Source organism: Aulonocara sp. 'chitande type north' Nkhata Bay, linkage group LG14 (genome assembly GCF_057382095.1).
Source record: "Aulonocara sp. 'chitande type north' Nkhata Bay isolate Kocher_YH1m ecotype deep benthic linkage group LG14, A_spYH_male_GT1.1, whole genome shotgun sequence".
Classification (NCBI taxonomy): Eukaryota; Metazoa; Chordata; class Actinopteri; order Cichliformes; family Cichlidae; genus Aulonocara; species Aulonocara sp. 'chitande type north' Nkhata Bay.
Window position 1 is genome coordinate 20,839,779 of NC_141357.1, and position 15,460 is coordinate 20,855,238.

General features: G+C 41.8%; 1 protein-coding gene across 12 annotated transcripts in view; it reads right to left on the reverse strand.

Moving 5' to 3' along the window:
• aifm4 (apoptosis inducing factor mitochondria associated 4) overlaps nucleotides 1-8,201 on the reverse strand; it is a 16,903-nt gene extending 8,702 nt beyond the window's left edge. For 7 of the 12 annotated variants that reach the window (XR_015124678.1, XR_015124677.1, XR_015124676.1 and 4 more), the window contains exons 1-12: nucleotides 7,890-8,201; nucleotides 4,076-4,184; nucleotides 3,383-3,492; nucleotides 3,191-3,300; nucleotides 2,147-2,191; nucleotides 1,980-2,061; nucleotides 1,682-1,794; nucleotides 1,488-1,574; nucleotides 840-931; nucleotides 607-737; nucleotides 335-450; nucleotides 174-245 (exon numbers count right to left, since the gene is read on the reverse strand). Coding sequence is in view for 1 of the 12 variants with exons in the window: in XM_086261466.1 (XP_086117592.1) it covers nucleotides 174-245; nucleotides 335-450; nucleotides 607-737; nucleotides 840-931; nucleotides 1,488-1,574; nucleotides 1,682-1,794; nucleotides 1,980-2,061; nucleotides 2,147-2,191; nucleotides 3,191-3,300; nucleotides 3,383-3,492; nucleotides 4,076-4,164 (1,047 nt within the window). In the remaining 11 variants the exon portion in view is untranslated. Of the gene's footprint in view, nucleotides 1-173; nucleotides 246-334; nucleotides 451-606; nucleotides 738-839; nucleotides 932-1,487; nucleotides 1,575-1,681; nucleotides 1,795-1,979; nucleotides 2,062-2,146; nucleotides 2,192-3,190; nucleotides 3,301-3,382; nucleotides 3,493-4,075; nucleotides 4,185-5,148; nucleotides 5,234-7,889 lie in introns of all 12 variants that reach the window. The other 5 variants (XR_015124672.1, XR_015124673.1, XM_086261466.1 and 2 more) reach the window with 3 other exon arrangements.
• Between the last annotated feature and the right edge of the window lie 7,259 nt (nucleotides 8,202-15,460).

Consider the following 15,460-nt stretch of genomic DNA (forward strand, 5'->3'; position numbering starts at 1 on the left):
TATGGCTGTTTAAGCAGAATATATTAGACTTCAGAGATAATGGGTTATTTTACAAGCGATACCATGAGGGTTGATGTTTGATCTTTGTTACTAATGCTGCGGGTGACATGTATTCCTGTTCTACAATCATTAACCAAACCGTTCGTCATGAAAATAATGGCAGGCAGAGATACCTTCCCATTCTCTCCTCTGATCTCGGTGACTCGATCGTTCATGTGGAACTTCACATTTTTTTCTTCCAACATCTGAAAGTGAAAAACTGTGTTTTAATTATGTTAATTAAAAAAAATCCAAAAGAGTAGCACTGAAAACTGTTGTCATCATAGTCGCGCACTTGCATACTCAGCTGGCCGATCTCTGACCCCAGAGTGCGCTCAAACGGGTATTGAGTAGTGCCAACCATAGCCACACTGGCAGCTTTGTCTGAAAAGTAGGACGCCACCTCCATACCTAATATGCAAATGAAAAACACATCAGCGACGTGCACATTTGTGTGCCATAGCTGTCAGATATCTATGAGCAAAGAGCGTCACGTCAACCCCGATGGGCAAAAAGATGAAAGATGTCTCATTCTTTAACATAAAAAAAGAAACCTTATTTAATAACCTATGAAAGACGCTCCGGTAACAACTACTTTCTGGCCAAGGCTGGAGCTGTAAATGTCTTTGGCGTCTTCGTAACTCTGCAGTAACTTTACTCCTTCCAGGTCTGAACCAGGACAGGTGAGCGGCCGTGCCCTGTGAACAAAAAAAAGAAAATTTTAAAAAGGGACCACAACTTGTGACATGTTGTGACACATACAATGTACGTTTGCTTTTGCTCATTAAAGACGGTCTCACCTGCAGCCTGTTGCGATGAGGAGCTGGTCGTAACGCTGCAGAGTGCCATCACTCATTTTCACTTCCTTCTTGGCTGGATTTACTGACACCACCTGCAAAGCAACGCACAAACCTTACACATACACAAAAACATACCCCTGTAGTCAAGTCACTTCGCTGGCTCCCAGCTCAAAACACAATTACATTTAAAATCCTGCTCAAGTAGAAAAGTGCTATACAAGAACTTGTCCATTTACCATTTTACCATCTCCAGAATTAGATCCAAGCGTGCTGAGGGTACTTTCAGTTACTGACCCGAGGTCAGTTCCAGCTGTGTCTACATTCAGAAACAGACTTAAAAACCTTTCTTCTCTCACAGGCCAAGAAACTGGACTAAGTGTGTGTGGGTGTGCATGTGTATGTTCGCTTGTATTTTAGTTTTATTTTGCTGTTTTTATTGTAAACCTACACAGGCATTTATGTTTTTATCTTCTGTGCTAAGCACGTTGAGTCTGAGCATAATTAAATATACTAAATAAATAAAACTGCTATTAATACTACACCGATTACCAAACAGCAGACCCTCTTAAGGCCCGCAGATCTTACTATTCCCCAAGAGAAGATTGATTTCCAAAACTTGGCGAGAGTGCATCAAAAATATATTCTAACCTCTTTCTTTGTCCACATCTCCATCCCGTATCGTTGATAAAAGTCATCTGGCCGGAGAAGGATGCTGCTGCTCTCCACATTCAGAGCCTGAAAGAAGGAATGCCACTCACTAAAACCACTCAGAGAGAAAAACACAAATCAAAAGACAGAAATACAAACACATGGGGCATCTACCCCCTTATCCTGGTGCTTACCTTGCTCAGTTTGGGTTTATCAAATGGAGGCACGGAGTCTTTAGTTATGATGATGATGCGACCCTGGTAGCAATTTTGCCGAAGCGTCTCAGCGCAGACCAGAGAGGCGGGGCCTGAAATTACAGTTTCTATGTTCAGGACTGTGATTTTTTTTTTTTTTTTTATACCTCCTAGTCTCTGTCTTCACTTTTGCCTGAATACTTTAAATAGTACAAAAAGCTGCCATGCCTTAAACCTGCCTGTCGGTTAAAACGGACTGATGAATATTTCCATCTCATATTCATTACAAAGTTCTCACCTCCTCCTATGAGCAGAATAGTATGTTTGACGTCCGGCACCACACTGCACATCTCTTTTACCCGTTTGGTTACGTTCAGAGACTGAGACAAACACACAGTGCATTGTAACACAACATAAAAGTGCACTTTGGTTCATTTTAATCGTCTTATACCTGATCTGCCTTACTTTTTTGTTGATTGAAACGTACACCTTGCCGTCTTCAACTTTGACCTGTTAAATGAAACCACATTTATGATTGTTGCCTGACCGTAGGTGAACAGAATAGTTTCCCTGAAAACATTTTTAATAGGCAGAAAGTTTGCTGAACCATAATGAGATAGGATAACAGAACCAGACGTGTATAGGTTTAGAAAGAAAAGCCCTTTTCATACATTATTTTTGCCTTTTTTTGATCAAACGTTCCCTGTTTGAGAAGCTCAGATGCAAAAAAAACCACAGCCTATCTCCTAAATGTTTTTCATAAGCTCAAATATAAATATTGTTAAAATGATCTGAGCCCTTAATTAATTTAAACTCCTTTAATATATCTTTATTCTTTATACAATTACATTAAACTGGAACCAGAACTTCAACGGTATATTAGTCAAATCGTCTCATGAGCGATCACAATACACACGTTACTGCCTGTAAAAGTAACATGTATGACCTTGAACTTGAACACAATCTGAGTGAAGACGCATTAGGTGATCACAGTGATCCAATTTTTGACCAAAACTGTAGGTGTAGTGATTCTGGTGAAGCGAGATGGGACAGATGAATGAGGGACACCTCACCATGGCATAAGCTGATCGACTCTTTGGGCAGGTGAGCTACAAAATGAATCCATCAATTTGTGAGAAAATGTAATAAACAATGGAGAAAATGACCCAAATGCAGGAAGCCACAGAATCAGAGGTCAAATCCAAAAATCCAGCTGTTGAATTGAGGTAGGTGTAAACAAAAAGTGAGGGATGAAACAAACAATACCACTCGCAAACTTCTTTAAAGCCTTTGACCAAGAATATCTGACAACATGGCAGTGTTAGGCAGGAGGTGTTTGTATATATACACTGCAGAGACGACTTGAATACAGGTGTGGCAGAAGGAGGGCTTTAAAGAGAAAAAAAAAAGCCAACAGAAAATATTTCAAAATACAGGAAGTGACTGAGCAGAAAACCAGAATCATGACAAAGAAAACCCTGGATGAACTTGTGATAAGTGCCATTTCACCTTGTAGCAGGGCAGACTGTCGAGACCTGGATAATCCTCAATATCTCCATTCCTGACATTGAAGCACGCACCATGAAAAGGACATCTCACTCTGTCACCAACCAGCGTCCCTGAATTAACACAGAGCATGCAACTTAGAAAGTGAAAGAAAGCGAGAAAGATAAATAGCTGAGACGTAACTTAAGTCCTTACCCTTGATCAGAGGTGCACCGTAATGAGAGCACCTGCCTCCAACAGCGCTGTACTGACCCTCGCTGCGGACTAGCAGCACCTTCTGATCCCCCACAGTTACTTCTTTCATTCTGCATGAACACAAAAGGAGCAAAAGAAGAAATCATTATAAAAACCTTTGTTTTTTACCATTTTCCTCTTTTATTTTGATGTTGTATCTAACGTCCCTCTGTTTTTTTTAAACTCCCTGTCTTTGTGCTCTTTCCCAACAGCTTGTAAATATCACATATCGCTAATTAATTTGCTAAGTAATGGATCACACAATTACTGTGCCACCCGAAGGTTGATCTGCACATCTTTTAAGATTAGCAGCAAAGGCCTGGCTTCAGGGCTTTCTACCAAAGAGCTTTCTTATCCTTTAAACTATTTCCTTTACTTCGGCCACTTGGTTTGGTTTAGGAAAATATAACATCTTGGGTTCAAATATATCCTTTCAATTCACCGTTTTGTTAAGAAACGTTGGAATAAGACACCATGCTTCCCTGGGTGACAGATCAGGTCTTTGCTCCCGGTGTTTGTTTTTCTTAGATTTTTCGCTGTGTCGTATATGACCGTTGCTTCTCTGATCCCTCTGCACTGATTTTGAACTTTTGACCTGGTTTCCTGTTTGCAAAGGTATCACAAGCAGATGTGGTGAATTGCATTGTGACTTACTGTCCATCTTTGAGATCAGCCTCCTGACACACCAGTTCCGTCACCTCCTCCTGGGTCTCCGTTTGACCGGTTTCTTGGCACTGATTCATCCTGCAATACGTTAACCACCCTAAGTAAACATGTTTGCTGTTAGAATGACTGGGTGGGCCCGCAGACTGCCAAGATTTATGATAATGCGTGTCTAGACCAAAGTCAGCTACAAACCAGCTTAGTAGAAAACAGACAACATGCAGGATATGGCCAGAATAACCACACATGAATGGATTTAGCTGCTGTGAAACATTTTCATTGCAAATACTTCTACATTTCAACTGAAACGCTTCTTGGTAATTAAATATTAAACATTAATCACAGCTCACCTATGTTTCTAATTAACAGAAGGTAAGAGAGCAAATGCAGAAAAAAAAAATATGTTGGGTACAGAAAACACTTTCTGCCTCGTTCTGCAGAATCGATGAAGATCATATACAGACTGAGCTGTACAGCAGCCTATTAGTATAACAAGGGTTCAAATGAAGTAAACAAGCATCATTATTTATATATAAGAAGGCCAAAACTTTAGGCTAACACTAAGACCAATAAATGGTAAATGGTAAATGGCCTGTATTTATATAGCGCTTTACTAGTCCCTAAGGACCCCAAAGCGCTTTACATATCCAGTCATCCACCCATTCACACACACATTCACACACACAATAGGTCAATGATGTCAAACTAATTTTACATCATGGCCCACATCTTAACCTTTTCTTTACATGCTCTCTTTAACCTTATTACCCTTCATGCTACAGACAAAATTCAAACCATTTCAGAAAAAAGACGAGCTTTACGGGGACATTCGGTGTGTCATTGTAACACAAGACAGTCGCAAGGCACTGCTGCCTGATCAGCACATGGTGAAATCAGCGCTGCATAGATTTTACCATGTGCACTTCACATTATAGTAACTCCTCAGTGATTTTTTTTTTTTTAGTTTTACAGCCAAAATGACTGAAGTAGTCTATCAGCCTGTATAAATCAGAATTAAGGGTTTATCGCCCTTTTTTTTTTTTAGTGTAACAAAGTTTAACTACCTGTTTAATTCCTGAAATAAATTGAGGAAAAGAAGTGCAATTCCAACAGTACATCTCAGGTTTTCTACATGACAATGAAATCCTGCTGTAGAGAGAGAGAAAAAAACAGGAATTTTGCTGTCATTTAATTGTTTAACTAGCACTTATTAACTTATTATTTGTCATTATAATTATTATTAGTATTATTTTTATTAATGGCGCCATAATGAACAGCCAAGGGGGAACAGTCTTTATCAGCAGGAAAAGCTGTAAAACTTATACAAAAAAAACTTTTGTATACGATTTGTTGATAATCTGTTAAACATAAATCATTGTCAAGACACAATGAGATCAAAAATTCAGAAGCTGCAATCAGTTGTTGCCTGTTGTGACTTTTATACATCTTTATTTATCCAGGTAAACAGTCTCAAGAGAGACTTGGACAAGCTGGCGGCAAAACATAAAAGTTCTGTAGAGATATTTTAAGAAATAAAATGGACTGGGCTGATAACAATGTCAAACACGGAGTGGGGACAATAAAGCAGAGTCATAATGATGCTTGCAAAAACTGGCCACCTCTTTATTTCATATATCACAATACCTGTTTAGCTGTATAAACAATATTTAAACAACGAAAAAACAAAACAAATAACAAACATGTAAATAGCAAAAATCACTTTTTGGTAGTGATGGCCCGCTTGAAGCTGACGCTCCGGAGCGTGTGTCGAAAAAAACAACACACTGGTTCAGAAGCACTGTGTCGAGGCTTGCTTCGTTTGGCAAAAGTCACGTGACCAGTGACGTCCGAAGCTTCATTACGCACGTAACTGCTTCGGTACCTGATTCAAACGGATATAAGGAAGTGAATCATCCACGGGATTCGTGGAGTGTGTTGATGGTGACAGAGAGCGAAGAGGTGATCATTCCACTGACAGATATGGAGCCAGCGAGGAAGAGAGGACGTTCTGGCGTGTGGGAATATTTTGAGTTGATTTTGCTCAATTCATTTTATCTGCCGAAGTGAAAAACTTGAAATGTCCAAAATCATGTTTTCATAATGTAAATATCATTACAGCATATGACTTTAGGAACACTTCCATGTGAATTAAAGCTAATGAAGACTACAACAATGTATTTGACACTATACGTACATTACATTGCTACAGTTTAGAAAATCATTTTGTTTATTGTTTTTAGGTGATAGTCTGCAGGACCCAGGAATACCTGCATATCTACCAGCTTGCAGTGTAGTTCCTGCACTCCACAGCCTCTTCTGTTCCATGCAAGTGGATTTTCTCCAGGGCAGGAGAAACTATTTCTAAGAAAAGAAACAGACTCAGCCAGCGCACAGTAACACTAATCCTCTTTTTAAATGTAAATAACAAAAGGGCTACCTTACATTGATCATGTTTTTACTTTGCAAGTTCTTGATTAGGGGTGGGTTTTGATTATCGCCTTTCTGATTACAATCCATGCTAAATTGAATAAAGTGATATTGATTCATTAAAATCCCGTGTCGATTTGTAAATTAACGTTATTATGCCTGAAACGCCAGCATCTCAGGTTAAACCTCACAACATGTCGTCAAACACCATGCAGCTAAAACAGTAACTGGGAGCAGGTTTACGGATTCTGCATACAAACGTGAACACAGAGCGCGGACCCGACGCGTCAGAGTCAGATTTTGGTGCGTAGTCGGGTCCGCGCTGTGTTTGCCTCTTTTTTTTCCCGCTGGCTTCTGCAGCTGCAGCTTTCATAACTCTCTGTTTACATCTCTAATTAAGTCTCACATGTGTCAGCTTTCTTTTAATAGATACGAAATTATGGATATATACTGTTAAATGATCAGAATTGTAATATTTCTGACTGAGGCAAAACTTTCCAGATTCCAATCAAATTGAATCGGATCCTGTATCGAATCAAAAATGATTCTACAAATCAGTGACGATGCAGCCGTACTCAGCTCCCTAAGCATTTTCCCTTTCCAGTTCACAATCAATCCCACCCCTAGGTCAAAAATATGTATAGGACAATTGGCCTCATCTAATATTTTGTATGAACCTGTCCAGCTGTCCAGTGATTAAACGACAAGTAGATGGAGGCAGGACTTCACAGCAGGGGCATACTCCATAATGTGCTGTGCATTCTCATATGTATATTATATATATTGCTCACTTATTGTATTTACCAACATCAAGGAGTTATGAGCAAAGAAAGGCCACACCATAGTGCATGTTTAAATAGGGAAAGTTTATTGATCAAAATGTATTACGCAGATACGCATTACATTTTTTTCAGCCCCCCAATCGAGAAAACAAAACCAATTACATGTTCAAAGCAACGGAACGGTGGCCCAATATCAGAGAGAACTCCACTCTTGAGTGAGCAGTGATAATTGAGCAGTCCGTTTTATTTTGCAGATTCAAGCTGCTCTTCAAAATTTTCACCACCAGATGTCACCGGAGAGGACTGTGTTGAAAAGCTTCGAGTAATGAACCGTTTTTCAATACAAGCTTCAGTGCTTCGGAAAGCTTCATTTGGCCATCACTACTTTTTGGTATGACATCGGAGTCTTTGCCGTTAGATTTTGGCCCCCGTGCCCTATGTTTGACACCCCCGCTATAGACTGTGATTTACATCTAGCTTACAGCGATATCGAAATCTCCGCGTGCAGAAACTACGCATTATTTCCACGTATACAATAAAAATACAGCTAGCTGGTTTAAAGAGACAAACAGCGAGCCCCGTGAGGCTGCACTCACTTGTTTCCTTGCAGCTGAGCAGCACGGAGGAGAATGCCAGACTGTCAGATAAACACCCCCCGCGTGACAGCCAGCCGGTCCCGCGAGCTCCTCCCTCAGCCAACCGTAACCGAGGAGGAACAATAAAGGGATTGACAATGGGCTGCACAGCACGTATAGCGTATACAGTCCGTATACGGGAGGAACAGACCGTACAGTTACGCCATGAAAAAAAAAGATTAGCGCTGACTAACGAAGGATCAGTACGAACACCTGTGTACCAGAGGATAGATACCTGCAGAACCGCTTTTGCAGGTTTTACTCGGTAGAATAGCAAGGAGCAGGGGCGTTACTGGGCTGTCGTCAGTGGGGTGGCACACCAGGGTGGGGGGAGGGAGGGCATTTAATCATAAATGATCTGCAGCATGCTGTGACAATGACAATAAAGTTTCTGATTCTGATTCTGTGCATGGTTTTCAGGCTTGTGTACAGCCATGTGCCCTATTATTAGCTACATGGAAAGAGGCAAAGCATAAAGGTTTGAAAATTAGTTTCTATTCCTTAAACGTAAAAGTCATAACCCAGTTTTAGTTCAATCACAGCTGTCATGTGGTGAGAGTTGATGATGATGATGATACGGTGGCCCTGAGAGGCCAAACAGACTGCAACTTAAGAAAACACCAGCGATAAGAAAAACACTGCAAAGGCACAAAACACAATGGAAATAGGAAAAACAAAACACAAATAGGAAAAACGAAAACAGAAATAGGAAAGAACAGATTCCCAAAAGCACAAGGGAAGTGTTCCTGGGGAGACAATAACCCGACAGACCATTTGCAGGAACCAAAATATGCTAAGAATTGCGCTGGGTGACACTTAAAAGAAGTGGAGGATCTATCGGTTTTGTGAGGAAAGAAAAGATGAGAGGTAAGTCTGTTAGCCTAACTATTAGCCTAAAACGCCGGCATCTAATAACCAACTCGCAAAGTAAAACAAAATAAAAACAAAACAACAAACACGAAAACACCAGACATTATAATACAGACTTATAATTTGCACCGATGTTTTTTCTATAAATTCTATATGCGAAAAGTGAGCGCGAGAGTCCTCTGTGCGCCTGCTTGCTGCTGAAGTAAACTTTATTGTCATCTCCGCTACATACAGTCCAGTATATAGAGAGACGACACGACGAGGCTCCAGTTACAGCAGTGCAAGTAAACAAACAATAAATATAAGAAGAGTAAGAAAATAAATATACACTTTAGGACTCGGGGTAAAGGGATCAATAACAATTTATAATTTACAGTTTGATGATTTAAAGTCTCACACACAACCCGTCGAAACGGGAGGGAGGCCGGCTGCTTCCAAATAGAGCACATTTCATTCATAATGTTTGAAATCCAAGCCTATTATGTATTCATGATTTGAATCCTGGGTTGTGCGAAATCCCAGAAATACACCTTAAACAAAGTGAATCTGTGAACTAAGGTGTAGGTCTATTAGGTTATGTTGTGGCAATCCTCGATATGGGGGATCTTCATACTGGAGTGCAAAATTAAAACCAATGGAAGGTGGACAAGAAAAGTTCAAAGCCATCAGGTGCTTAGTTTTAGAAAAAAATAGAAAAGAAGAGGAGGAGAAACGAGCAAAAGATACAGGTAAGCAGATGTGTCATTGGATAATGGCAGGTCATGTAACCTGAAACAATCAGAATCAGAATACTTTATTAATCCCTAAGGAAATAATGTGGATTACAGTTGCTCCAAAAAGAAATGGTAAAAATAGTAACAGTAACAGACAAAACTCCAAACAATACATTATGTTACAGATTTTAATATTAATTAGTTCCGACAACAGTTTTATGTTAATGTACAATCCTTAATATGTTTTATGTATGCGCGCGTGTGTGTGTGCGCGCCAAACCGCCACTGGTCATCAGTATTATATGGCTGTATCCCAATTCAGGGTCTGCAGCCTTAAAGTACGCAGCCTTAACGGTCCACAAGGGCCGCGTACTCAAAGAAAGCTAAGGCCAGAAGTTTGAGGCTTGTGAAATGGGACAGTCTGGCCTCCATCATGCTGCCCAGGTTGCCTAGCAACCATGACACCAACCGCTGGAAATGTTTCATACAGCTTCGTTTGACAGAAATGAAGGAGAAATCTTTCGTTCATTTGTTTGTTTTCATATGAGCTTTGATTTGGTAAGTATCTGAGGCTGAGACCACAGGACTGTAAAACATGATTGTTGGGCTTAATTTCTGTACTGAACAGTCTTTCTAAGATTAGCTATAAATAACAATGAGCTATAATATAGTTTATGTTAGTTTGGTAAAAAAAAAAAAAAAAATGTTATCAGAACTTTTTTGAGATTCTGGGTGTCCACACCACTGGGAGTTTACTGCTTTTTTATTATAACACCTGTACACATTTTCCTAAATATTGCCACTGACTTACTCCCTCCATATAATAATAATTAAAAAGATTAAGACCAATAAAAACGAAAATAATACCAAACAGTTTCAAACTATTAAAAACAAAAGTGAAATAAGAGAATCGCATCTGGAAACTAACTGAAACTGAATTTAAAGCAAAAAAATAAATCAAACAAAATGAAAAAGTGTGTGTACTTGCCTGTGAAGTTTTCCTCACAGGTGTACAGGCGTGTGAGAGGAGGAGGACACTAGCGTTGAATTTGTCCAAACCTATCACCTCACCTCTCGCACATACAATGGGTTGCTTTTGTCTTTGCAAACAATAAGCAGTGCTAGGAGTGTCGGGTTTCAGGGTCATCATGACAATGACAGTTACAAGTAGGTTTTTGCTAAATCACCATTGCTGAAGTCTCTGTCCTACCCTTTTTGACCACTTTATAAGGAACATATAGGGTTTTTTTTCTCCATGGTAGGACTCACAGTCAGAACAGATAGATGCTTTTACAACAACAGTGGTTAAGAACACACTTGTTGTGGATAATCAGCTTCGTTTAGAGGTCAAATGATACTTCAGGCGTGTCATTATTAACAGAAAACGAGAGAAGAGAGGGAGGCAAAGAATTGCTCCCTGAGTCTTGGACCCTTGGTTTTTAGTTTTCTGTTCAATGTTTTAGGGGGTTTTGAGGAATTTATGTTAATGCTCTGTAATATTTTATGATTAGAATAAGAAAGGAGAAATGAATGTATCAGAGGAGCAGTTCAGGTGGAGTGAATTTGGAAACAAAGTTAAGAGAGATGAGGCTGGATGGTTTGAATGGATGAACACAAAGCTCTTAGCACATGAAAATGATCACAAAGGATGGTGTGGATATGGTGGGATGGAGCCATACAACCCCTAAAGGAAGCTGCCAAAGGAAGAAGAGTTCATTAACAACAATACACAAGGTTATCAGAGCTCAAGAAACAATCATTCAAATGTCATTAGCCTTGCTGTGAAAAAATACAGTTAAAACATGAGACTGAAATCTGCTCATGTTCTCTTCTTATCTTTTGCTAGTGTGTCTTATCTTTTTAATTGTCTGTTTGTCAAAATCATTGAATATGTACACTGGACAATCATTCCACTCTAGAAAGAGAACAGTTCAAACATATCATTAAAAGCCCTCAAATGACCATTCCCATCACCAAATTACCAATCATGAGGCAATGTGACCTTCAATAATGTAGTACCATATCATAGCGTGCGTGATAGTGAAACCCCTGAAAACTGTTACCTATAACCCATACTCATGGATTTATGTGAATCATTCTTTTATTGGATCATGATGCTGCTTGACATAAGTATGGGTTGTTTCTCACCTCGGTCCAATAGAAAGAATGAATATTCCTGTGCAGACTGTTGAATAAATGCATGAAAACCTTAAAGCTTCTCACCCACAGTGTGCTTTGAGGCAGCAGCCAAGAAAGCTTTAGTCCGCGTCTGTGAATACCCATGTGTGCATACCTGTGTGGATCAGCATGCTTGCATTCCAAAGGTTTCTCCATGTAATGATCTGCTAGGGAGTGTGGGGGGGCCACAGCCCCGTCCTCCAGGGTGTGAAGCGGGTATGGAGGAGATCAAAACTCCAGACATCCAGAGGCCCCCAGAACACAAGAGACCATGGAAGACCAACAGAGGGGCAGCCGCGCCACTGTTCCAGTAAGAGCTGAGGAGAGTCCCAGATGAGGGCTCGCCCAGCAGCCGCGGAGCAGAAGTCAGGGGGAGTTGCAGTGACGCGCCCGTGAGCTCCGCCGGCCCCCAGCTGTGCCTGAGTGACCGAGCCCCAGGCCGAGAGGCCGGGGGCACCCCACCTCCAAAGGGGCCCGAGCGAGCCCCAGGCCCCAGGCCCCGACAAGCGGCCGCCAAGGAGTGAGCCGGTGTGTACCCGGACGCCCACCCCCAGATACAAAGAACCACCAACACACCGACACCTGAGGGAGTCCGCCACCGGCAGGGGAAGTGGTGGTGGGTGGAGATAGGCCTCCAAACCTTGGAGGGCCTGAGGTGTCCCCAGAGAGGTGGCGTCTGATACCCAACCTGACATATAGACACAGACATACAGGCACACACAGACACAAACATCCATTCCCACCCTCATGCTCTCATATGCACTCACTCCACACTCAACCAACGTGGAGACAGACATAAAGAGACGCTGTACACACAATCACACTCCCCAAGCGTACTCTACAAACCGGGTCTAGGTACCCTTGCCCCTGGAGGGGGGAATTGCACCCAGACCCAGGTGGTGTTACCCTTTTCCCTGCGGTGGGGAGAGGCAGACCACCCCGACTCCGCAGTAGCAGGGAGGCCCCACACCCCAGACCGCAGTCGGACGGCCAACTCCTCCTACTAGCCCTCCCGCTCCAGCAGGCCGCAGAGAATGGGGGTGGGAGAAGACTCCAAACCTCCCTCCACCCGCTCATTGTAGTGTTGATGCATATGTGTTCTAAGGTGCAATTAAAACCCAGGAGGGCATGGAGCTACCTGCCAAGGAGCAGCAGGTAAGCGCATAGTCCCTCCTGCTAGCCCTCAATGACTAAGTGTATTTAAAATTGAGAGGTGGGCAACGACGTCAGGGGTGAGGTATACACCCTGATGGTAATTTGGACTCCGTGATTGTGCCCACCCCCAAGATCCTATATGTATGTGTAATGAGAGTGTGAATAATGTGAATGTCTAAGTTGTGGGATAAAATTGAGGCAGAGGCAGCCAGAAGGGGACAGGGGGGGGTAGCCTCCTCTGCACCCTGGTGACATACCCCCACTCCAAGGTCCTGCATGTGTGAGTGGTTGTGGAGGAGCGGGAAGAGGGAGGCAGCTGGAGATGGGGAGGGAAGGAAGGGAGGGGCAGGTAACCCCTCCCGCTGTCTATCTTGCGTGCTGCACAATATCGTTTATTATTTAGTAAATATTGATATCTATGACTAGCTAGTTTATTGTGATGGTGCTTTGTTTTCTCTATTATTATGTTGCTCTTTGTTGTTTGCTGTCTCCTCTGTTTGTTTTTTTTGTTTGTTTTTTTTTTTCTCCATACAGGTGATCCAGGAGTTCTTTTTTTTTTTCTCTCTCTTCCCCCCCCTTCTCACCGTCTCTTCTCCCCTTTGGTTTTCTTTCTTTCTCTCCCCCTCTTTCTCTCATTCATTCCCCCTGTCCTATTTATTTAAAAAAAAAAAAAAAAAAAATGACAAAGGATGAACTGAAGCTCTGCCATCACGTAATGTCGCATACTGCTGTTTCTGATGTCATTTAAAAAAAAAAAAAGCTTCTCACCCTCATCTTCTCAACATAACAGGCAATGCACAATCAGGATCCAAGGCGGTGACGCTTTGCCTCTGGATGCTTTTCTCTCTTATCTCTGTTGATTGTGAAATTTATAAAAGAAGCGTGGTTTATGCCTGATGATTCATGTGACTTCTAAACTAAACTAAGCTCGAAACTAACCGCTGTTGTTGTAAAGGCATCTTTCTCTCCTAACTTAGAGTCCTACTCTGTGGGAAATAAAACAACAAAAACGAAATGTTCCTGTGATGTAATCAGAAAAGGGTAGGACAGAGACGACAGCAATGATGATTTAGCAAAAAACAGACTCATTTATTTCCTAGCCCTCTGAAGCTGGACACTCTAATCGTGCCTGTTGTTTGCAAAGACAAAAGCAGCCTATCATATGTGTTCGAGGTGGGGTGACAGGTTTCGAGAAATTCAATGCTACTGTCCTCCTCTTCCACTTCCCACACGTCAGTACAACTGTGAGGGATAGTGGTGTGCGGATCGATACTGAAATATCGATTCTTCTGATGCCAGTAATTTATGTTCTAGAATCGATTCTCATATTAAAATATCGATATTTTAGTACTTTGGGGTAAATTTGTAGTTTTTCATTAACAGGAACACCGTGGAAAGAAACTATATCATTCGGATCATCTAAATTGGAAGGAACTACAATTAGATAATATGTACATAATACAGCGATCGTGGCTCAAGAGTTGGCAGTTCGTCTTGTAATCGGAAGGTTGCCGGTCAGATCCCCGGCTCGGACAGTCTCAGCCATTGTGGCCTTGGGCAAGACACTTTACCTGTTGCCTACTGGTGGTGGTCAGTGTCCGGCAACCTCGCCTCTGTCAGTGCGCCCCAGGGCAGCTGTGGCTACAATGTAGCTTGCCATCACCTATGTGTGAATGTGTGGATGACTGAATGTATTGTAAAGCACTTTGGGGTCCTTAGGGACTAAGTAAAGCGCTATACAAATAGAGGCCATTTACCATAATACAATTATATATTGTATTATGAAATACAATGAAACATTAAGTTTTTGTACATCGGAAAATTACACATCAAGGAGAAAGGGCAAGAGTTGTGCGTGTGCGTGTGCGTGTGTGTGTGTGTGTGTGTGTGTGTGTGTGTGTTGTAGAGTCTGACAACAGTGGGGAGGAAAGACCTGCGAAATCTCTCCATTCCACAGGCCGCAGCCTGACACTGAAGGAGCTGTTCAGTGCTGTCAGAGTCTCCTACATGGGGTGGGAGATGTTGTCCAACAAGGATGACAGCTCAGCCACCGTTCTCCTTTCACCCACCACCTCCACTGGGACCAGAGGGCATCCTAGAACAGAGCTGGCCCTCCAGCTGGCCCTTAGAATATGGAAGTGGGTATATTAATGCCCTGATCTGGGAATGGTATTTATATAACATTCACACACAACACACACACACACACACACACACACACACACACACACACACACACACACACACACACACACTGTCAACTTGAATTTATGCAATAACTTTGGCTGCCCAAAGACACTTTGACACAAGGACTGGGGAGACAGAGATTGATTATCAATCAGAACCTTCTGATATTGGCCGTCCCACTTTTGAGCTACCCCATATGGAGGAGGTGGTAGAGCTCATTCACCTCTTATACAGCTGAGAAGCTTATTGAATCTTACTTTAACCCAAAGTGTATTGTTTTTTAATCTATGCTGCATTAGTCTTTGGTTGTTATACTGGAATAAAACACTCATCCTACAAATCATTTTGCTCTTCTTTGTAGCTCAGTACGCTTTATGGTTGTGTGCGTTTTTGCTTTTAGCCGCGTGATGTCGCTGTGTCATTAAAGAT